Raw genomic sequence first — 23,117 nt, forward strand, 5'->3', positions numbered from 1 at the left:
GGCCACATCTTCCCTGTTGTGCACTAGTACTATGTTGCCACATGACTTGCAGGCTAGCAGTACAAAGTAAGTGAAATGCAAGGACATTGCAATTGTTAAAATGGAGTGACTTGAAATGTTTTAAATTATGTCAATGCAGATGTATTTTAATGTGCTCTAGAAGTTCTTGCTAACAGTTGCAGGAAGGTACTCCATTACCAACTCCAAACACATGTTAACATTGTTTTTGAAAAGATTGGTACACAATGTGCCATTGTATTCTCAAATCAGAATAATTTGGAAACGTTCTCTGCCCTCCTGTGCCACAGACTCTAGAGGATATTGGAGAGACAGAAGACTCTTTAAAAGGCTGTTGAACAGTGCTATGATTAAACACTCATCAGAGAGATGAGTGAGTAAACCCATCAGAGATATGGGTTTTTAAAAGCTTGTTTTAGTCCAGACTTTCACCTTATTTTTACATACTTTTCTTCTAATGGCTTGGTGAACAGGGCCTTGACATATTAAGACTTTATAAAGTAGTACTAGAATCTTCGTAATTGATATTGATTTCTGTGAAGTTCATAAAAACTTTGCTTTTTAACTTTTGTTCACTTGGATTAAGAAACATTTCCGTCTTTTTATGGTTGCAAATGTTGCTTGTTGTTTCTAGTCCCTGACATCTATATTCTTGATGTGAAAATGGCAAAATAATAGGGGAAAGGTACATTTGTAAGAATTCTAAAATCCATCTTTCAGTTGCATAGTGCAGTTTAGGAGTTCAGAAGGAGGTTTGTGTAAAACTTTACTGTTACTACATTGGAATGGTTTATGAAAAACTTTATGAAAATTATTATGCTGTTTACACTGAAAGACCTTTGTAACAGCAGCACCATTAGAATGCTTGCTGCATGAATCATAAATTTGAACTACTATGACATACATTTGTGTACTAAAAGATGTTTAAAATGGACTACGTTTTAATAATGGTCATTGTCACAGTCTTCCTGCTGCTGCATTTATGCTCAGTGAGCTAAGACTCTGTGGCAGTCTTAGACAATAGTAGCAGTAATACTCTACATTAGTAGGACCAAGATAATTGCAAAAGTAGATGAGAAAAAGTTACCTACCTAATTTGCCATCAGTCATCCACATAGTTAAAGACCTTAACCATGCCACAGCTACTGCCTACATTCAGTGTCTGTGTCTGTACAGTGCAGCCTTCATTAGAGACATCCATAGGGTGAGGTTTTTGATGGCAGCATGCTGTGCTTGGTGTTGCTTGCATTGTTCTGAGCAGTGTGGATGGGATTGAGTGGCGTTTCTTCTTACAAGTGTGAAAAGAAATGTTGTTGTGAAGGGTGAATATGTCTTTTGACACCACAAATTTTGTTTCTGAGTCAAAAAAATAGTGCTTTTAAATTTAAACAAATAAACTGAAGGTAACTGGTTATAAATAAACCTCTTCATTGCTTAGCAGACTATTAACTAGGGCAGGATTTTTTTTCTTGCAGGATTTTTTTTTCTTGCTTTTTTTCTTAAGGATGGAAAACAAAGCTTAAGGAAAACAAAACACAGAAAAACAATGTTATTATGGCCTCAGGTCAGCTGTAATTTTTTGCAGTCTAAGGACTATGGATTTGTTTAGGTTAAAATATTATGTGTATAATTAAATAAAACTTGGAGAAAATTGGCACATCAATATCATGTATAAGAGATGTAGTGTGGTACCCTCAGAGATTCTTCTCCTGCATTGGGGAAGTGCTGATACAGGTGTCTACATGCAGTGAGTTCAGTGCTTATTTCAGGTTTTTGTCCTTATGAGTAGTCTACTGTGCATTAGGATAATCCTGATAGAAGCCAGAATAACATGCTGCATTCTTCAACGATGAAGAATTGTTGAAGAACAGTGTCATTCAACAACAGTGTAGTGAACAAGATTCAAATATACTTGTATGAAGGTGGAAAAGATATAATTTATATTCTGGCATTCATAAATACCTGTATTAGATTTTGAACTAGATGCTTCTGTTGAAAGGAACCAATATGCAGGAGTTGTTATTGTATAAATCTAACTGTAAGATTATACATTATGGCTAGTAGGGTACAGTGTGTTTTCACTTTAGAGGTCTGTGGAGTACTGGCTGTTTGCCAAAAATCAAAATACTATACTAGAAACCATTGGTAGGAACGTCTTTGAATGCCAAAGCTAGACTCAATGCCAATGCTAGACTCAATGCCAAAATCCATATTAATCCTTCTCAGCAATGTCCATTATTTCAAATTCATAATTAGGATGCAAGGTGAGGCTGACATCTTACTCTGTTTTTCTAACTCCTGAACTATTTCAGGTAATCATAGAATCAAAGAATCATTGAGGCTGAAAAAGACCATTGAGTCCAACTTCAAACCTAACACTGCTGAGGCCAGCACTAAACCATACCTCAAAGTGTGGTCCTCAGACTTCACAGTTTAGTGGTCAGTGGAAGAATGGAATCACTGAATTGAAGTAAATTACTTGGTTTTGTATTGGGAGAATGCCTTTTATTTGAAACACCTAATGACCAAGTGATTCATGCTGCTTGATGAAAAGTCTCACATATGCATCAGCCAGCAGACCATGTGGTTTGCACCTCATGGAAGCATAAATAGGACAAAAGGATAGAATATCTTGAGATCTCCCATACACAGATACGAATTTCGCCAGTTGAAGTGTATGAGTTTTCTGTTAGTGTTCCTACAAAAAAAAAAATTCATTGGTATCTATTTAAGCCTTTTTTGTAGTCTACTAATGATCCCAGCAGACCTTCAGGGGTAGATTGTGTACTTCTGAATTTTCACCAAGATTGTATCCCATAGTTATGTGACTGACTTTAGCCCTTCCCTTCATGCCTGTTTAATAACTTAGATTTAATCATGAGAATATTTCCATTTTCTTGCTAAGGAACTTTTTTCTTATGTGGCATTTTAAAAGATTTTACTAATATTTTCATTTGATTATTCATGTGATTCATTATGCTCAGCTGAAGAAAAAGGCAAAGATGCCCAATCTCAAATAAAACCAGGTGTTTTTGTAATACAAAGCTTTAGGCTCTACTATTTATGCAAAATGCAAGCTGTCTCACTGTGTAACTGGCCCCCAGTTACACAGAACAGGTGCACACTCTGTTTTGAAAGTTCTTGATTAGTCTGGTATGGAACTACTAGAGTTTTCTGCTGTTCATGAACTCCAGGTTAAGGCCCAATTTTCATTCCTTTATATCATATAGTCATACTCAAAGAGCCATACTTCCTATTGATACAGAGTAACTGCACTAGTGTCTAGTTGATTCTATTGTAAGAAAACCATATGAAAAAACTTAAGGGGTATAAAAGTATTAGAAAATAGATGATTTAGTACTACTGAAGATTTTGATCATCTCTAGATTCACATTATATCTGTGATTAGGGGGAAAGCTGTGGGTAGGAGTCAGAGACCGAGGCAGCAAATGGGAACCTTTGGCTGGGGTCTGCTACAGCCACCTGATCAAGGGGAGCCTATTGACCAAACCTTCCCGTTCCAGCACAGGAGGCATTGTGCCTGAGGGTCCTGTCCTGCAGGGGGACTCAGCCACCCCAGCAGCTGTTGGGAAAGTAGCTTGGAGGGCTGTGGCAATCCAGGAGACTCCTGGAACGTGTGGAGGATAACTTCCTGAGCCAGGTGACTGACAGCCCTGCCAGAGGGAACGTATGTGGTACAGGATCTGTTGGTCACCAATGCAAGTGAGCTAACTGGGACACCAGGACTGGAGGCAGCCTGGGCTGCAGGGGTCATGCATTGGTGGAGTGTGCAGCCCTGAAGGATAGGGGTTGGGTAAGGAGTAAAAGTTCAGCTCTTGAACTTCAGGAAAGCAGACTTCCAGTCCTTTGGGAACCTAGTCAGTGGGATCCTCTGACAGACTGCCCTCAGGGACAGGGACAAGGGAGCAGAAGAGAGCTGGCAAATCTTTAAGCAACTCTTCCACAGAGCATGAGAGCTGGCAATCCCCGGGAGCAAGAAATCAGACAAGGAGGACAAGAGACCAGCATGGCTCAGTAGGAACTTGCTGGTCAAAGTTAAGAGAAAGAAGCAAATGCACAGGCAGTGGAAACCAGGACAGGCGACTGAGGACGAGTTTAGAGATGAAACACAGATGTGTAGGGAGGCCGTGAGAAAGGCCAAGGCAACAAAACTGGAACTGAACCTGGCAAGGGACACAAAGAATAATGGGAAGGGCTTCTGCAGGTACATTGACCAGAAAAACAAGGTCAAAGAAGGGGTACCCCCTCTGATAAACAGCACTGGAGAACTTGAGAACTGGTAACAACAGGAAAAGAGAAGGCCAAGGTACTTAACAACTTTTAGTCTTCAATGGGAAACTCTTCCCAAACCTCTTGACTGGATGGATAGCAGGATGAGGAGTGGGAGAGCCAAGTCCTTCCCACTGTAAGAGACAGTGAGGTTTGTGACCACCTGAGGAACCTGAATGTACCCAAGGAGATGCATCCCAGAGTCCTGAGGGAATTGGCTGATGTAGTTGCATGGCTGCAGGAAGTGCAGCTCGTGTCTGACCTAGTCAGTGGTTTTTTATGATGGGTTGACTGCATCAGCAGGTAAGGGAAGGGTTACAGACACAATTTTTCTGGACTTCAGTAAAGCCTTTGACACAGTCCACAAGAAGAGGGAGGAGCTGGGAAAAGGTGAGGATGCTGGGATAATGGAAGAACCATCATGAGAGGTTAGATTACGCTAAAGTAGGGTGTGGGGCTCAGATGGCATCCAAGCATGAAGTGGGGTAATGGGACAAGTGGAATTTCCCTGTGGTTTTGGTCCCCCTTCATCCTGCCCTCCTGCTCTCCCTATTTTGCCTCCCTCTCTGTTTAATTGGAGAGATGTATTTGATGGGATGGACTGTTAGATAGATAAGAAAGTGTTTGGATGGCCACATTCCAGAGAGTGGTGGTCAGCATCTCAGAGTCCTGATGGACATCAGTGATAAAGTGGTGTCACTCAGGGACCAGTGTTATTTAGTATCTTCATTAATGACATAAACAAAGGGATCAAGTGCACCCTCAGCAAATTCACAGATGACACCAAGTAAAGTGGTACAGTTGCCACACCTGAAGGACAGGATGCAGAGGCACATGGACAAGTTCTCTCATCAGAGAGCTTATGGGTATTTCATGCAGTTTACCAAGGCAAAGTGCAAGGTGCTGCACCTGGGTCAGAGCAGCCCTGATACCAGCACAGGCTGGGGATGGACAGATCACAGCAGCCCTGCCCAGAAGAACTTGGGGTGCTGGTGGCTGAGAGGCTGGACATGACCCAGCCATGGGCACTCCCAGCCCAGAGAGCCACACGTGTCCTGGGCTGCATCCAGAGCAGTGTGGGCAGCAGGGCCAGGGAGGGGATTCTGCCCCTCTGCTCTGCTCTGCTGAGACCCCACCTGCAGTGCTGCATCAGCTCTGGGGTCACAGCACAGGAAGGACATGGAACTGCTGGAGGGAGTCCAGAGGAAGGCACAAAGATATCAGAGGGATGGAGCACCTCTCCTATCAGGAAAGGCTGGAAAAGAGAAACCTTTGGAGTGACTTAATTGCAGCCTTCTGGTACCTGAAGGGAGTCTACAAGAAAGATGAAGAGGGACTTTTTACAAGAGCATGCAGTGACAGGACAAGGGGCATAGATTCAAACTGAAAGAAGGCAGGTTTAAATTAGATAATGTGAAGAAATTCTGTTCTTGTGAGTGTGGTGAGGCACTGGAACAGGTTGTCCAGTCAAGTTGTCAATACCCCATCACTGGCACTGTTCAAGGCCAGGTTGGATGAAGCTCTCAGCAACCTGACCTAATGGAAGGTGTGCCTGCCCATGGCAGGCACGTTGGAACTTGATGATCTTTATGATCCCTTCCAATCCAAGCCATTCTATGATTACCTTAAGCACATGATTCTTCTTGAAAGGATGATTTGAGACCATACAAATATTACAGTAAAAAAATAAAAAAAAAAGGGCAAGAAACAATTAATTTTGGCAGCGTTTCAGAGGCAGACTGTGGGCAGCATTATATAAGTGGTCTTTTGTTTGAGATCCATCTCTGGGTGATTTAAAAATCAGTGGAAGCTATTTGAGCAGTTTTGGAGACAAAAGTATTAATCGATCAATATCAAAATCAAGTAAGGATTTTGACAACTCGTTTGATAATGTCTGAAATTGTCTGAATCCAGTAACAGTTTAAAGATACAATCATTAATATGGTAACTTTCAATTAGCCTCATTGACGTGTTAATAATTACGGGAAGTGTGGAGCCTAAAAGCTGGTGACCATGCAAAAAGGAGTTAGGTTGTATGCTTTTAGAAGGTATTTGGGTGACGTAGAGCAGTTAGAGGCACTGTTGGTGGAAGGTGTTTTCCAGAAATCAACATATGTCCTTGAGTGTCTATATGCCTAGATAAATTAGCCCAAATTAAATGACAGTTTCCAGTTGCTTTTCTTAGAATGTACAAAATAGCTTGATTTCTTGTTTGGTTTCCTTACTCTCTGTCAGGGGGATTCTGTAATTACTTTGGCAATCCATTATTGTGACTTAGGTATGCTGTAATGTTGGGATTTCCAACAGCGTCTTGAAATAATGCAAACAAGGAAACTGACATTCTTTGCTTGCACTTTATTTTATCTTTTTATGAATTAATAATTATTTTTGTAAGAGCTGTATAAGGGAGACATTGTCTGGTGATTGTGAGTAATACATAACTGTTAATTGAGCAAAAGGTCATATTTCCTGCCCGTAGTTGACTTCTGTTTTTCTATTTTTCCATCTTTCTCCTAATACTAAAAAATTATAGTTAAGTTGCTATCATGGCTTCAGATGAAAGATCATGTAAATGTGGCTGGACTGTGTGATAGCCCTTCTCCTCTTAGCTGTTGCAGAGTTACTGGAGCATAGCCTCACTATGAGTGTGAGAGAGGTTATAGCTCTCACAGCTCAATAGGTAATTCTTGGATTATGTCATGGATATTGCCAGTAGGAGGATTCCTTAGATTAAATGTTGTAGTCCACTGCTTTAACAGAATGTAAATTAGAGGAATAGAATTAAAATTTTCATCATCCTTAGAAGCAAATACTTTTTTCCAATAATACATGTTTTATCCAAACATATATACATTTATGAGCTAGGATCAAGAATAAGTCTATATTCATTTTGCAGGATTTTTATACTAAGGAACAAGTACAAAATAAAACAAACACAATTTTGTGTCTGTAGTAATAATAGTATTAATAGTAACAATGCTTCTTTAAGGTCTCTCCCAGCCCAAACCATTCTGATTCTTTGTGACTCCATGGTACTTTGGACAGGAATGTATGACCACCTCTCTTTTCTGTAGTAGGTTTAATAAACCATGTCGTGCTTTTTGTTTTAAATAATTAGGGAAAATAGTTTGTTGCATCAATGTAAGCTTAATTAATAAGGACTTACTAAGCTGGCAACAAGATACATGTTCATATTGGGAGGATTCAGTGGTTTGTAACTAGTTAGCTCAGTTGTAATAAAGAAAGCCACAACTACTACTGTCAGTGATCTTACACTTTTCCCTTTTTTTCCCCATGATTAAAGGAAGGGGGGGGGGGCAAAACCCTAATGTTGCTCTTGTTCTTATACAAGAGCTAGTTTAAAAATACTTCTTTTAGGGTGATGAATTGTCTTCAATGTGTGCAGTCATCCTTTTGGCTAGTTCGACTGGTACCAAGATAGTGTAGCCATACAGTATCAGTGTGGAGTCCCTACATGTGGTTGCTTTCAGTCAAAATGGGGTGGGAGGGCAGTCAGTATTTTAATTTTTTTTACTGTCTTTCTAAACAGCTGTATAAAAAAAGTTTTGCAAGTTTTATCTTAATAATCAAAACTGAAAAAAGCAGACACGCTCTGTCATAAAATAACTATTAGTGACTAGTTTGTATCCTATAAATCTAACTTGAGTTGATAATATGGTCCATTACCAGCTAACCGCACAGAGTATTTTTCATTTTACACTCTTCAGTTACTTTTTAGTGAAGTGTTAAAAAATATGAAGCTTTTCTCCTCTCTAAAATTGCACACTGTCTGTCTGTTATTAGGGAGATAACAGCTCTTATAAATGTTTCAGTAAGCGTTAAGTAGACAGTTATGTGCACTCTCATTCCACGCTTATTTGCTTACTGTAATAAACTGATAAAATATGTGTAGTTTGTCTCTGTGTATCTGCAGGCATCATGAGTCACATAGATTTCCTTTAGAAATAATGTTGTGTCTGCAGAATTGATTGGTTATTTTCATAAACCATCCAAAGGTACACAAATTACTTCTATTATTTAAATATATGCTGTGTAAGATTTGTAGGAGATTATCTTCTGGTTAGTAGATGCTTCTTGTTCTGTTAATTCTGTGGGGTTTTATTTTAACCCCAGAGTGATTGCAGGTACCTGCCCCATGGGTTTTATCGCAAATTAAAAATTTTAGAATTAAAATAAAAAACTGTTTACCAGACTGATGCAGCTGTTAAATACATCACATTACAGTCACATCAGCCTTTGTCAGCTCGAAATCCTTACTGGCAAGTAGAGGTTTTGAAAACTCCAGTTTTCCAGAATTAAATTGCTTTGTTCAACATACATATGTTTTATTTATTTCTAGTACTGCTGCATTAAATGCAAGTGAAAAAAATGTTCTGTACAAAGAAAGATGACTTAAACATAATGTCATTATTCTGAGGGTCCTGTATGTTTTTGCTGCTATGTATAGTATGATGTTGAAAATCAAAATGAATGGGCTCACAAGCTTTTTATTACTGAAACAAGAAGTAATGCTGAAGGGGGCATAGGCATAGATTAAAATCTCTAAAAATTACAGAAAGGATTCAGTAAAACTTGAATCAGTGTTACAATTTAATGATAGTGAGAGGTTGTTTTTTTTCTCTATGTGTATGCATTTTAGGGCAGCTCATCCTGGATGCCATCATGCGGCACGTGTAGGACAACCATGGGATCTGGCCTAGCCAGCATAGGTTTGTAAAAGGCAAAGGTCCAAAAGGCTGAGGCCTGTGGTATGAGGTTCAACAAGGCCCAGTGCTGGGTCCTGCCCTTGGGTCACAACAACCCCAGGCAGTGCCACAGGCTGGGGCAGAGTGGCTGGAAGGGACCTGGGGGTGCTGGTGACAGTGGCTGAACATGAGCCAGGGTGTGCCCAGGTGGCCAAGAAGGCCAATGGCATCCTGGCCTGGCTCAGCAATGGTGTGGCCAGCAGAGCCAGGGCAGGGGTTGGCCCCCTGTACTGGGCACTGGTGGGGCCACACGTCCAGTGTGTGTCCTGTTTTGTGCTCCTCACTACAATATCATTCTGGTCCGGGAGTGAGTCCACAGAAAAGCAATGGAGCTGGGCAAGGGTCTGGAACACAAGTCCAGTGAGGAACAGCTGAGGGACCTGGGAGTTTTTATCCTAGAGAAAAGGAAGCTCAGTAGGGACCGTATCACTCTACAGCTCTTTGAAAGGAGGGTGTAGCTAGGTGGAGGTTGGCCTCTTCTCCCAGGTAAATGATAGAACAGGAGGAAATGGCCTCCTGTTGTGCCAGGAGAGGTTTAGGTTGCGTATTAAGAAAAAATTTCTTCACTGAAAAAATTATCAGGCGTTGGAATTGGCTGGCCAGGGAAGTGGTGGAATCACCATTCTTGGGAGTCTTCAGAAAGCATGTGAGTGTGACACCTAGGAACATAGTTTACTGAAGATGGCAGGGCTGGCTAAACAGCTGGGCACGGAACTTAGATATCTTTTCCAACCTTAATGGCTCTGTGTTTCTGTATATCTACTATCTATGGATGTCTGACTACTTTTTAAGTTTTCATTCCTATTAATAAATATTGTTAATAAAGCCAGCCCTAAGTTAACACAGAGAAGCTAATGTATTTCAAAATACTTTTGTTAACATGAATTAAACATAGATCTTAAACTTGTTATATGTAAAATGGGAGAACCATTTCATGAAATAACTTTTCTATTATGCATGTCCTGCTCAAATTGAATTGAATATTGAAAGCCAGAGGCTAAGCATAAACTTAAAAATGTTTAATTCCATCTTAAAACTTGAGTTTTGTCATTATTTGAATAATGGTTTAAATAGCATGCTAATTTGACTGCTAATAACCTCTTACTGTTATTGTCTTTTTCTGTACCAATAAGATATTCATTATTCCAGGTATTTCCTTTATTATTTCTTGACAACTGAGGCATTTTTTGAGAGTTTGACCTTGTCAGTTATTTCTAGAAAACTAAGAAGACTATTAATCTGTGAAAGTTTGGGACTTCTATTCAAAGATGGTTTTGAGTTTTCAGTATCTGTGAAGGTCCATACAAATTATACCTTTTCCATTCATTTTGTGTTAGGTGTAAGTCTGGTCATGTGATGTCACAGGTCATTATTTTATAAATATAATTTGAAGTAACTCTGATCTTTCCTTAAAACTTGTGTAAAGAATTCAAATTTGCTTGTCTTCATATTTCTATATACTCCTTACTTTTGAGCTCATGATTTCCTTGCCCATAATATCTGGGATTTTGTTTGCATACTGAATGTCTTTTTTTTATGCTGTTTGTGCAGGATAGAACAGAGTGAAACATCCTTGGGTTTTTCTTACTGCTTCTAGCAGCAAGACTATTTTAAAAGTGTCAGCATCTTTCTGCTCTATATAACCATGTTTTTACTATTTCACCAGTGTAATTGTTAGACACCATTTTTTGTGGTTTTAGCAAGAGAAACAGAAGACAATTTCTCTTTATACTTTCACCTTACACAATAAGCTTGGGAATATCCTTGAATTCTGATGCACAGAATGTTTCTTTTTGGAAAAACATAACTAACTGTAGCTCTTAAAAATGCGATAATTTAATAGCTAACTGTAAAGCTAAAAAAGTGAAAACAGATTTATAGTGGAAAGTGAGACAGATACAACAAAGGTATTTTCAGCCCCAGAAATGGTTTTAGGCTCTGTATCTGATATCTATTACTGCAATTTGCTGATGTATTTCACAGGTTTCTCATTCACTAAAATTCCAACTCAAAAGCAGGAGCTCTGAGTGAAAAATCCAGTATTCAATTGTCATTTTTACTGTTCTTGACTTACAGCATTTGCCAACTACTGCGTTATACTTAACAGGTCACTATGCAAGTCTCTGTGCCAACAAAAACACATGAACTGCTTCATCGAATGAGTGGGAAAGGATTAGCAGCTCATTATCACTTCTCAAGACAGCCAAGCATTTTTGGTGATCGTATGGTACCTGTGCAAGTGACAGTAACAAATACAACTGATCAGAAGATAGAGAATATTCTCATTGGAGAGAAGAAATTACCTCCAGGCATGAGGATGCATGAGTTTAATCCAATAGGTAACCATATCCTATGTTAAAAAAAAATCAGGTTCTTAATCTTCAGCAAAATTTCAAACACAGGGAAGTCATTTTGCATAGTTACATTTATAGTCATATATGTGTGTGTGTGGTGGAGAGGGTAGGTATACATACCTACACAGACACTCATCAGTTGATATCAACTTGTTAGGACCCAATGTTTCTGCATCCCTACAAACTTTGATTCTCTTACTGTCTTATTTTAGACTGGCTATTTTGGGCTTCTATTAAAAAAGAGGTTTTGATTTTATATTCACAATTATTTTCTTACTAAGCTTTAAGTGAATCTAAATGTATTATTTATATTGGTGTCTCAGAGCATTGTCATTTCCTTGTGAGCTTATGGCAATAGAATGGAAGTCTATGTTTTAGTTTAGCTTGTGTCTGCCATAGTTCCACATATTGTGTCTGCTTAGATTAGATAAAAAGCAATGTGTAGTCAGACCTGATCTAAATTGTTTTACTTTCTACTTTCAAATCAGCATGGTTCTTTGCTAAATTTCTGTGAAAGAGAGTATACAACTTCAGAAAGAACACAGATCACAGCAAGTTTTTTTCAAGAGTAATACCTATATACATGACCTACTTTCTTTTCTCAGCAGTTCTTTATTTTAGGACATTGTGGTGTAGTCAGAAGGAGCAAAAGTTTCTTTATTTCATAATATAAATTCTTCTCCTTCAATGAGCTACATTATTATATGAATATTTATCATGATAGAAGAATACAGGAACATGTTCTTAAAGAACAACAGTGAACAGTTTAAATAAATAATAAAGGGTGTTCTTTATTTTGAGTAGCTAAAATATTTCTATTAAATGACTCTAAACTATTAAAATATTTTTTAATGTAGAAAAGATTATGCAGATTTACACCAAATATCTACAAAAACAGTTGTCCAGTGCTATAGTTTATTTCAGAGTTAAAATTAATAATATTCACTTTTTGCATCTTGGAAATCATGCATATTTGATCAAGGCAGTTACTCTTAGAATTCAGTTAGTTTGGGGGTTTTTTAAGTGAACATTTTGCTGCTTATTCCTCAAAATAAGTCCAGCTCAGAATTGAAATGTCAAGTTAGTTTTGCCCATGTGCTTTATTTTATATCCCTACCTATAAACATTTTGAAGAAATAAAGCACAAAGACTAACAAGTAGAAATCTAGTAATACTATAAATCAGATCAGGTGATACTGTACCCACAATAACAGTCAATTAACAGTAGCATTCATTTGTCTCACATAAAAACATGGGGTAAAAAAAGTGGAAATAATAAATTATCCACTTCCGGTTCCTTGAGCTCCACAAAACAATCCTACTCTGTAAAGTATTTATTTCCCCAAGAAAGGCATTGCAGTATTTGTCCTGAAAAGCTGTTGGTTTCTTCTGCAGAAAATGAGCTCTGTAGTTCTTCCAAAAATCTTATTTTTCTTGCTTGAATGCAAATTTTCTGTATTTTTTGTCATTTTGTGTAGAACTAAGCCTATACAACCTGTTCTTACTACATTTTGTGTTCCCAGTGTTTGGAAAACACATCCTACAATTTACCTAGCAGACTCAACAGAAGAAGTGTCAGCATAGGCAGGTATTCCTGCTGGAATATAAGTCTAGTTTTGCTTCAGTCACTGAAAGTACTGTTGGCAATTGTCCTGATTCTTCCAGTAGAAATTATTCAAATTATTTCACCCAAGTCCCTGTGCACAACACTTTCTTGTTCCTAACTGTGTTTGAAACTTCCTTTGAAAACATTAAGCTCAAAGACTTTGGTAAAGTTAATTCTGAATTTGAGCTGGAGCCTTTAATCTTTCAATGCTTTAAACAGACTCCTTGGAATACTTCTTTTCCTATTCACTTTCTAGTGTTCGTTTAGGCTTTAGCCAGAAGCATTAACTCCAAGTTTTCTGCATTTTTTGCAAACCTAATCTTGAAATAGTTAAATTTTGTTACATTTTGTCATGGAGCAGCTGTCTATGTTCAGTTCCTGAAAAGTATCAGGTACATTATGAATAATCTGGAAATCAGACATTTTTCTGCCTGCCTGTTTTTGGTTTTTTTTTAATTCCTCCCTTTTAAGTGTGCTTTCAGCTCTTTGTTGTAATCTTGAGAAGGCAAAGTCTGCGTCAATGCTTGTTTTACTTATGTAAAGAAAGAGCTTACAAGAGAGCTTACAAGCCTTTAACGAAAGCTTTATCTCTGCAGTGTTAGGGAGATAGTGTAGTGATTTAGCCAAGAATCTAAGAATGAGTATGTCTCTTGATATCATCACTGCTAAGTGTGTCTCAGTCTGCACTGCTTGTATAACACAAAGTCATCTTCCATTTAGTGTTCATAATCCTTCTTCTCCCTTCCAGCTAATGCAAGTGGAATATTGAGACACAAGTAAAACACGGTAATGGAGAAATAAAGTTTAAGTTCAACTTATTTTCCATTATGGTGTGTATTCACGTAGATTTTATTTGTAGTATTTTGCAATTTACTAACTAAATCTGCAAACCAATGTTATTGAAAATGAAATCTCAGTGCTGGATCTGTGCACAATTAAAAGGATGCCACTTCAATTTTTTTTTTTTTGGTAAATAATTTTCCTTTCCTTGCTTTTCTAATACAAGGCCTTAGTTTGTTGACAGAGCTCTAAGACTGAAATGGCAACATTTCATGTGCATTAACTGTGTGAGAGGGGGAATCCAGGATGCTTAAACATGCAAAAAGGGAAGTCTGATACTTGGGTGATGCCTATTTGTTATAAAACTACTTTCTCCAACATTGCTTAAATCCAACTACTGTTGGATTTTTTCTTACAGAGGTTTTTGGGAGTTTTAATTATGTGAGGTCTGGGGGGCTTGCATCTGATGCCTTCTGTTGCCTTGCATGTGTACTTGTACTTTATCTGTTAAAAATCTCTTCATGCAGAGTGTCTTGAGCCTGGAGGATCCGTTACTGCTACAATGGGTATTGACTTCTGTGATTCTACCCAGACAGCTAGTTTCCAGTTATGGTAAGTTCTTGGGAGGGGGAGGGTAATTTTTTGCTCCTGGAAGGTAAAACTAGTGTTCATTGGAAGTCTACTTGGTGGTATCAGATTCACTGTTTTATTAAATATTCAAAGAATTAAACAAAATTTACAACATGATATACATCCAAGATGTTTTAAGAGAAATAGCACATTATTAGTGTTCAGTTTTACTTTTAGAAGCTTTACTTTTTTGTCCCACTCTTCTAGGGATTCTTCTTATTATCACCATCTGGAAAGGAGCAGTCATGTCTGACTATTTTGCTTTAGTGTTTTGTATGTGTTCTTTCTTGTAAGAAACAGCAAGTCAAAATGGCACATAGTGTAAGCAATTTTACTACCCTGAGTCAGTATTATGGGTGCTCATGGTCATTGTAATATTACTGCCTGAAAACAACCCCAAAATTTGCCCACCAAAGAAATGCTGTAGATTCTTTCAAATCAATAGTGAGAATGAAACCAAGTAACTGGCTGGCCAACTAAATCTTGTCTAATATGCCTGATTTACATTTTTTGTTCTCGTTAGTGTTGTGTGCAAGGTCCTCTTTCTGCATCCTAGGCTAGCAGGGAACCCATTCACTCAGTGAGCGTTCTGATACAAACTAGCATTTGAAAATGGGTCAATTTCAACATTGGGAAAAAATGGATGGGAGAAAATTTGAAACTTTCTTTTAGGGGCTTTTCAGGTTTATGTAGTCTTTTAAACTGTGCAAAAGCACTATCAGATCTACATAATTTATTTTTTTTTAATATATTTTGACATAATGGATTTTTTATATGTTTTGCTGCAAGAAACACAACTTTCAGTATTCAGTACAAAAAGAGGGATATTGAATAGACATTCACATTGCTGCATTTCAGTTTAAGGGAAACCCATCTTGAAAGGTCTATACTTCTTCCTTTGGAAAATTTCTGTAGCAGTTTTAGTGTACTGCTACTAAGCACAGCTTGTTCAACTCACAAGTTACTGAAGATAGCATGAAACTCCTAATAATAGAGATGGACCCAAGTGATTCCTAAAGTATCACTGCTAAAATAACATTTCTTGTTCTGGGGGCAAGGAGGTTTTACTATTGGATTTTTTCTTTCCATTTCTCAAACTTTTCCCTGTACAATAGATGCTCCTGCATAGTCAGTTTACACATATTTGTACTCCCAGCAAAATCTCTGCAGCATGTAGTTTATGCATGTCACACTGTTAGAGCTGGTCTGTATGCTGTTTGCTGGAATTTGGAAACAGTTTGAACAGCCTGATGTTTTTTTGGGAAGGAGGTTCCCTTGTAGGCAATGCAGTTTCAAAATTGCTTCAAAATCGTAGACTCTGACTCTCTTTATCTAAATATATTTTGAATTTTATAAAATAGTATCTGCTTGATAGTTTATCAAGCAGAAATATTCCTTTCTAAATAAAGCAGATTTTTTTTTCAAGTACATAATTTCAGTCTACCAATGATTTGATTTTTAACTTACACCATTTATTGTTAAGAATCTTAGCAGTGATGAGGATAAGCAATGTAGCATAATACATTGATTTTATGCAGATCATCACCTTTATGTTTTGGGAGGTCTGCTGTATTAGTGATATATAAAAACTGATTACTTTCTCCAACATTGCCTAGTAATTGTTTATTATTTTCCTATTAGACAAACAAGACAGATCAATATTCCTGAACACCAACCAGACTATGAGTAACATCACTGTAAATAGATTTGCCTCAGACCTCAGTGGTGTATTCATTTTAATGATTTAGACAATGTGAGTCCAATGACAAAAGCGCTCAAGCTAAGTTTAAAATTAAATTAAGAATAGGAATTGCTTGCTTTGTTCCTTTGCTAATTGATAGGGCCTTGTTTCTTTGCTGTTAGTTCCTAGAAAATAGTATAAAAATAGGTAAAATGTTATTTGCATTAAATTTGCTATTTTACACTGAAAACTTATTTTATTCAAAATCCTACTGATCTTCAGTATCACTGAAGAAACTGTGCAGTGTGATGTTTTGGGAGCAATGTCTCAAAGAACTCAGCTGCAGGCTCTGTAACTTATTACACTTTTCAAAAAGCTTTTATACTAAAGAAGGAGTGACTTCTAGAAGTTTGTCAAAATGTAGTTGAAATAATGTGCACACAAAGGTGTCTATATATTCTCGTATTTCCTATTAACATCTCTCTATGAAAGATGTTGTCAGTTATTTTATATTTTTGCTAGAAGCATGTTCAGCAGTAAAGTGTTCCTGATCATAAGAATTTTCTTTACGTTGTTCTAAGAGGAGCACTTTATCTTGCATCAAATGTAATTGATCCTGAAGCAGTGTAATCACAATTACTCACTTTCTTAATTGGCCTGCCCAAAATCAGAAAATGGAAACCGATCGGCAGTGTTTAAATCAATAGCTTTGTAGTAAAGCTTGTGGGGGTAGGGACATAGTGGTAATGGGTAGATCAATTGGTCTTAGATGCCAATCATGCACTGTGTGTTTTGCATAGCAAACACTACCCTTCTTCTTAGGGAAGTGCTGTTGTACTAGTGGTTCGATAAATACAAACTGTATAAAGAAAAAAACTAACATGAGTCATAAAATGTTTAGATCTTTTTCTGAATTTGTTGTACAATCAAGGACAATGAAGGAGAAACTGGAATATAGAGGTTTGAAGGAATGAGCTTTGAAAGACCTCCCGCTCAAATACTATTTTTGGTAATCAAACCTTCCCAAGATCACACATCTAATTAAAGTGGAGTGAAATGCCTCAACTTGAAAACTGTGCCTAATGCATTTATTTAGAATGTGTATTAGGATGTTCACAGCATGTACTTGGAGAACATCTCTTCATTGTTATTTTTCTTATACCACCTCCTTCCAGAGGCAGCAATTTCAGCCACACTGGCGTTCTGCATGATGATGCCTCTCAAGGAGAAAGTTAAAGAGAAATAAATGGAGCAAGTCAGCCTTTTAAAAGATTTTTTGAATGTTACTCTTTGTTTTTGTGTTACTTTGTCCTCATTTTGCAAGTAGGATATACCCAAATTAGGAGTTTAGAGCAATTTGTTATTGGCTAACTCATATGCAAGATGGGTTGCTATCTTGTTGAATTCTAGTTGAAGTTTAGCATATTCACCATCCAAGTAAGAGACCTGAGCCTTAGCTAAGCAGGTAGGCATCAGTTGAGCAGAGAAAAGTTTGGAATGGATTCTTGATATAACAGACTATCTCCACTGACTGTGGAATTACTTCCTTTTTTTCCTCATGTCAGATCTTAAAGATTTCCATGTCCATGTGGTTTTTGTTGAATCCTTGAGCTCCTAGTGTTCAACTTTTTCAACAATCCTACCACTTGTGTTATCTTTATTGTCTTACATGTCTCTGCTTTTCAGATATTCAAGAATTCAGATACTCAAGTCTTTCTCTCAGCTTACCAGTTTTTTGAGATGTCTGAACAAAGATATGGGAGCTTTGCTATGTCAGAATTTTGCCCGTGGATCCTTGGAATGAAAATATTTTAATCCCTTGAGATGAGGGACAAGGAAGGTTATAGAGACAGAGAGTTATAGCACATACATACCCTTACTCTACTTTTTGTGTGTGCATTTAGCATTATGAATTCCTGTCCATGTTTATATAACTCAGTAGGCAAATCTCCAGTTTCTTGTAGGCATGATGAATAACTAAAGGTGAAGAGGAGATGTCCTTTTTACAACATTGAAAGCTGGAGAAGAAAGCTTGTCTTTACCTTTTCTTTCTTATTCTTTTCATCTTCTCTTTCCAAATTATCTTAGTTGTTCCCAAAACCATGAAAGAACCACAGCTTTAAGGACAAAATTAATTTATGGAGAACCTGGTTCTCTTATTTTTTCTGTTATTTTGAAAAGTATGCAGGGAGTTATTCAGCTTTCTTTGAAACTGTTTGGTGTAGGGGAGATGTCTATGCCATGCATCTCTTTCCCTAGTTTTGATTTTGCATTTCCTCTCCCTAGTTTTCTCAAGGTTTAAGTGCAAAGAACACAACCAGAGCTCCCAAGAAGAAAAATCGAATGAAAGCAATAGCTTTTGTGCCTTTCATTCTTTTTCAAAATAATTAGGTAATTGGAAAATAGTGTGACATGGCAGAGGTTTTAAACTTATATTGGCATTTCTTAGTGTCCCAGTGTCATCAGAAGGACCCTCTTCTTCTGATGAGGAGAATAAATACTCTTGTATGTCTGTTCATTTCATCTGTCCTGTACTATATAAAGAAAACATTTTGCTGATTACTCCAGAAGAGTTTGGTGTAGCAGAAAGAATCTAGCAACTCCTTAAATGAAGTAAATTCTGTGAATGAGACTTAAAAACTTTGCTCGGTCTGTTCTCTGCAGGTTTCATCTTATTGTAGAAGCTTTTGCTCTGAATTTTATTTTCAAAGGAAGAGATTTTTTTGCAGCATGAAATTTGCTTAATTCACTCTGTGTTGATGTAGAAATCTTCCCAAGCAGAACTTCTACCTGCAAAGCAAGTAAATGAAGAGAGTTGGTTGGGTAGCAGTCAGTATTTCTGTTGAGTGCAAGCATGCATTGAGGTGTAGACGCTTCCACAAAAGCATCTGATTAAAATTATGTAGTGGAATATGTTATGGAATATATTAAGAGCTAATGTTAGAGATGCAGGATTGTCTTCACATCACTGTCACTTGCATTTTTCACTTTTTTCTTTCTGTTTCCTTCCCTAGTGCTTTGTCAGCAGATCATCAAGTTGCTTATAAATGTAAGACAAGCAATCTGGTACTCTTTATTTCATTACTCTAAAGTAGTCAGTTGGCCCTATTCCAGAACACAATTATGCCAAGATAAATAACTGACCTGGAAAAAACAAGGCTGGACATGAACAACTGCTTTCATTTGTTCTATTGCTTTGGCCTTTTTCTCATGCAAAAGCAGGATGCAGTCCTTTCCTTTCTTCAGCAGGACTAGGAATCAAGTCCCCTGTACGTTTCTATACTGTATTTTGTTTTGCAGGAAATTAATTCTCTCTTAGTGTTGCTCTTTCTCTCATGTTCTTTTTTTTTAACATGTGTGGAGATTTCTGTGAATACAAGACGAAAACAGAAAGTTGGTTTGGAATAGATATGTTCTGGGGCAAGCTGCTGCTGGGACTGAAACAAAAAAGGATAGTATAAGGAGCAAGAATAATATTACTTGTCTTATTACAATACTAATTTATTAAAAGCCTTGGAAGTTAAGACTTTAACCCTGCTATTGTGGAATTTTTAAAGAAGTCATTCACAAGTGTTAGTATTATTTACTTTAGTTTTAAAGAAGATTTTGCCATCACTGTTCTCAAAAAACTTGAGACTTCTCAGAGACTTCTCTACCATAACAAAAGACTTCTCAAGTCTTTTGTTATGGTAGAGAACTTCTTAACCAGGAGCCCTTCAGAGCCCATTCTTTAAAAAAAAACAACTAAACTGAGAGGAGAGAGGCAATAGCCAAGGGTTTCTAATGGCAAGTGCTAGCTGCTCCCACTCCATCTACTGGCATGTGTAGAAATCTTTTAACTGAGCATCTTCTGAAGGGTTGAATGTTAGTCTTGCAGTATCAGTTATCTTGGAGCTAGTAAGTTCCCCTTTGTTCCTGTGGGAGTGTTATTGTCTTTGTCTCTCTTTTGTTCATCTTGATATGTGCATCAGAAGATAAATTCATGTGATACTTGCAATTGAGTCATGAAAGTGATGTTAGTCTTTAAAAAATATTATATGTACAGTTTAGCAGTTTTTAAGGAATCAGTTAGAGTAATGATGTGTAATATCATTTGCCCGTAAGTTCACAATTAAATACTTAACAGACTTTGCAAGCTACTGTTGGAAAAATACTGTTGTCAGACATTCCCAACTGTTTGATCCTTTTAGAGGTTTTCTCTAAGAACTTCTCATTAAGTATTCATGTTTCTCTAAGGCTGTAACTTACCAACTGCATGTGCTAATACCAGAAAACTCAGTCTTTAATTTTTGAAATCAAAAAACAAGGTCTGTTGCCCTGAGAAACTTTGGGTATTTTTTCTGGTAAGCTGCTCCACCTTGATCTTTCAGGAAAGTTAAAGCAACACCACCTGAGAGATGCTTCAGTGCAGCTTGAACCAGTTGTCCAGCAGATTTTTAAAAGTTAATGTAATTTTTTGTTTAAGCATCATTTATATTAATTATACTCTTGAAAATATAAATGAATAAGTTAAATGCACTGAAATTTAGTTCACTAGGTGTTGGAGGAAGTTAGTATTTGTATTCCAAGCCTCAGTTTTATTCTCAGATTTCTCCATTAGATGTCTGATGAAATCTCCATCTTTGGAGATACTCAGAGCTCAAATGGACAAGGCCATGAACAAAGTGAGCTAAGGTGACCCTTGCTTAAGCAGGATGGTAGAATCAGGTGATTTCTAATGTCCCTTCATATTGTGCTTCTATGGGATTATCAAGTAACTTTTGTTAAATTAGATATTATGAGCTCTCTAATATAAAGTTGTAATAAAAGAGATGCAGATCAATAAACAAAAGCTGTGTATTTAATCTGTGAAGCGTCTGATTAAGAGAACCTATAAGGAAGGGTGATTTTCTGTAGCTGAGAAAGAAATTTACTGTAGCACATTGTAATTAAAGTAATGCAAAGTAACCGAGATGCTGACTGAAGTAAAATTAAGAACAAAGTGGTTTTGAAGAACAACTAGCAATCAGAATTTCTGTTTGTAGGCTATGAAGAGTTCATGTTTTATCAAAGAACATATATTAGCTGTTTATTCACTAGAGGAAATGGAAGTGGAATATTTGTTAACAGCAGAGGTGTCAAGTGGTCCTCTTGAGCAGTAATGGACATAAAAAATCCGAGCAGTACTCATGCTTTTATTCCTTCTTATTGTGGAAATATTGTTATAAGCATTAAAGCAATCTAATAATTGATAATCTAATAATTGTTATAAGTCAAGTTTATGTACAAATGGCATCTCTCCAGTCAATGTAGTACGTAAATCATTGTACACAAAATGGTTTATCTGTTTCATGCTGAATTATATAGAGTACATCTTGCTTAAATATGAAACATAACACTGGTTGAACAATCAGTTGAACAGTGTCAATGAAGGTATTGTTGAAAGTGCTAGTCTTATAATCCTAGTAGTAGGTATGAATAGCAAAAAATTAATGAGGCAGGTGATTAAAGACCCTTCCATCAGCTCTTAAGATGATTGAGTTCTTAATCACTTTTCAAAGGAAAAATTAAAGAAAAAAAAACTTCTTGCTTATTTTACTGTGCACTTAATCAGGCTAGACAATCAAACAATCCCTGCTCTTTTATTATAATAATGACTTAAGATTCAGATGGTATATAAGGTAATACCGGGGTGGGGGTGGGGGGGAAGTTTGAATTTATTAGCTTTTAAAAGCAGCCCTTAATAAATTATTTTTTATAAAGGAAGTACTAGGAGTTTGAAGGGATTGTTCCCCTGTGTGTTTACTAAATAGCAGTTCTCAGAAAAGTTAGCATAAATGTCCAGTTTTATTTGAAAGCTCATACTTGGGACTGCACTCATAAGCATAATTATAACACAACAGAAGCTAGAAAATAAGAATGCACTAGTTCCTAAGCATTTCCTTTTGAAAATGGGTAATTATGATAAGTATTAGAATTTTTGAGTAGAAGGACTGTAAAATGTTTCTCTGTTTCCAGGTGGCTTGTCTTGCATCTTTAGGAGGGAGATGCATATGTTTTCTATACTGTCCATCTATAGTGGTGTTTGCTTTCCATCAATCTATCTTGTTTCAGAACTTTGAAGCTGCAGACTTATAAAATACCAGTAGCACATGTTTTAGGGTAATTTAAATAACATGGATGTTAATGGATGAAACGTATTTTCCATTATAATAATTGTATCATTATCTTTAAGTAAGATATCTGAGGCATATCACCAATCAATATATATTGGCAATTTGGCACACAAAAAAATAAAAAAAGAAAGTGTTCTTTTCTAAAAATTTCTCAGGCCTTAAAGCATTATCAAAGATTCTGACTGGATGTACTGATCCTGAATTGCTAGGCAAATCTCTTATGGTACAGTTGGTCAATGAAATATAGCAGGGGGAATGTATCTTGAGTTTCTGTACCCTTGAAGAAGTCTCAGACAAAATAGTTGGAAACTTGGAGAATTGAATGGATAGGGAGAGGAAGTTCACTGTATGCTATTTATTGCTTAAGGAGAAATGTGTAACATTTAATAATATTGTGTTTCTAGTGATAGTATTTTTTAACTCTGCCATTAAAAAAACGGACTCATGTTCTGCAGTTTTCCAGCATGCTTTTACATTAACCAGTATGCTGTGTGATTTTGTTTAAATATACCAAATACTGTAAAACTAAAGTTATCAAAAATATATCTCCTTTACTAATGTATTTATTGTTTGGCTTGTTTGTGGGTTTTTTCCCAGACAATATCATCCTTTTGTCCGAAATTATATATTTTCTATGTTTACCCCCATTTCTAGGACAGCTGTAGCTGATGACAGGACACATAACAGTTCTCTCAAAGGATTTGTGAAATGCACAATAATTTGTCCTTTGCAAGCATTTAGATTGAGTGTGATGCTTTGTAGTTCGCAAATAAACATTGATTTGAGTAAAAGTTACATTTTCAGAAATACAAGACTATGCCTACCACATTTGTACTG

General features: G+C 36.9%; 1 protein-coding gene across 5 annotated transcripts in view; it reads left to right on the forward strand.

The window, feature by feature from the left end:
- AP3B1 (adaptor related protein complex 3 subunit beta 1) overlaps nt 1-23,117 on the forward strand; it is a 153,228-nt gene that overhangs the window by 109,894 nt on the left and 20,217 nt on the right. For 2 of the 5 annotated variants that reach the window (XR_005255446.1, XM_038125180.1), the window contains exons 23-24: nt 11,182-11,413; nt 14,342-14,426. Coding sequence is in view for 3 of the 5 variants with exons in the window: in XM_038125180.1 (XP_037981108.1) it covers nt 11,182-11,413; nt 14,342-14,426 (317 nt within the window). In the remaining 2 variants the exon portion in view is untranslated. Of the gene's footprint in view, nt 1-11,150; nt 11,414-13,782; nt 13,830-14,341; nt 14,427-23,117 lie in introns of those variants that run through there. The other 3 variants (XR_005255447.1, XM_038125181.1, XM_038125182.1) reach the window with 3 other exon arrangements.

Source organism: Motacilla alba, chromosome Z (genome assembly GCF_015832195.1).
Source record: "Motacilla alba alba isolate MOTALB_02 chromosome Z, Motacilla_alba_V1.0_pri, whole genome shotgun sequence".
Taxonomy (NCBI): Eukaryota; Metazoa; Chordata; class Aves; order Passeriformes; family Motacillidae; genus Motacilla; species Motacilla alba.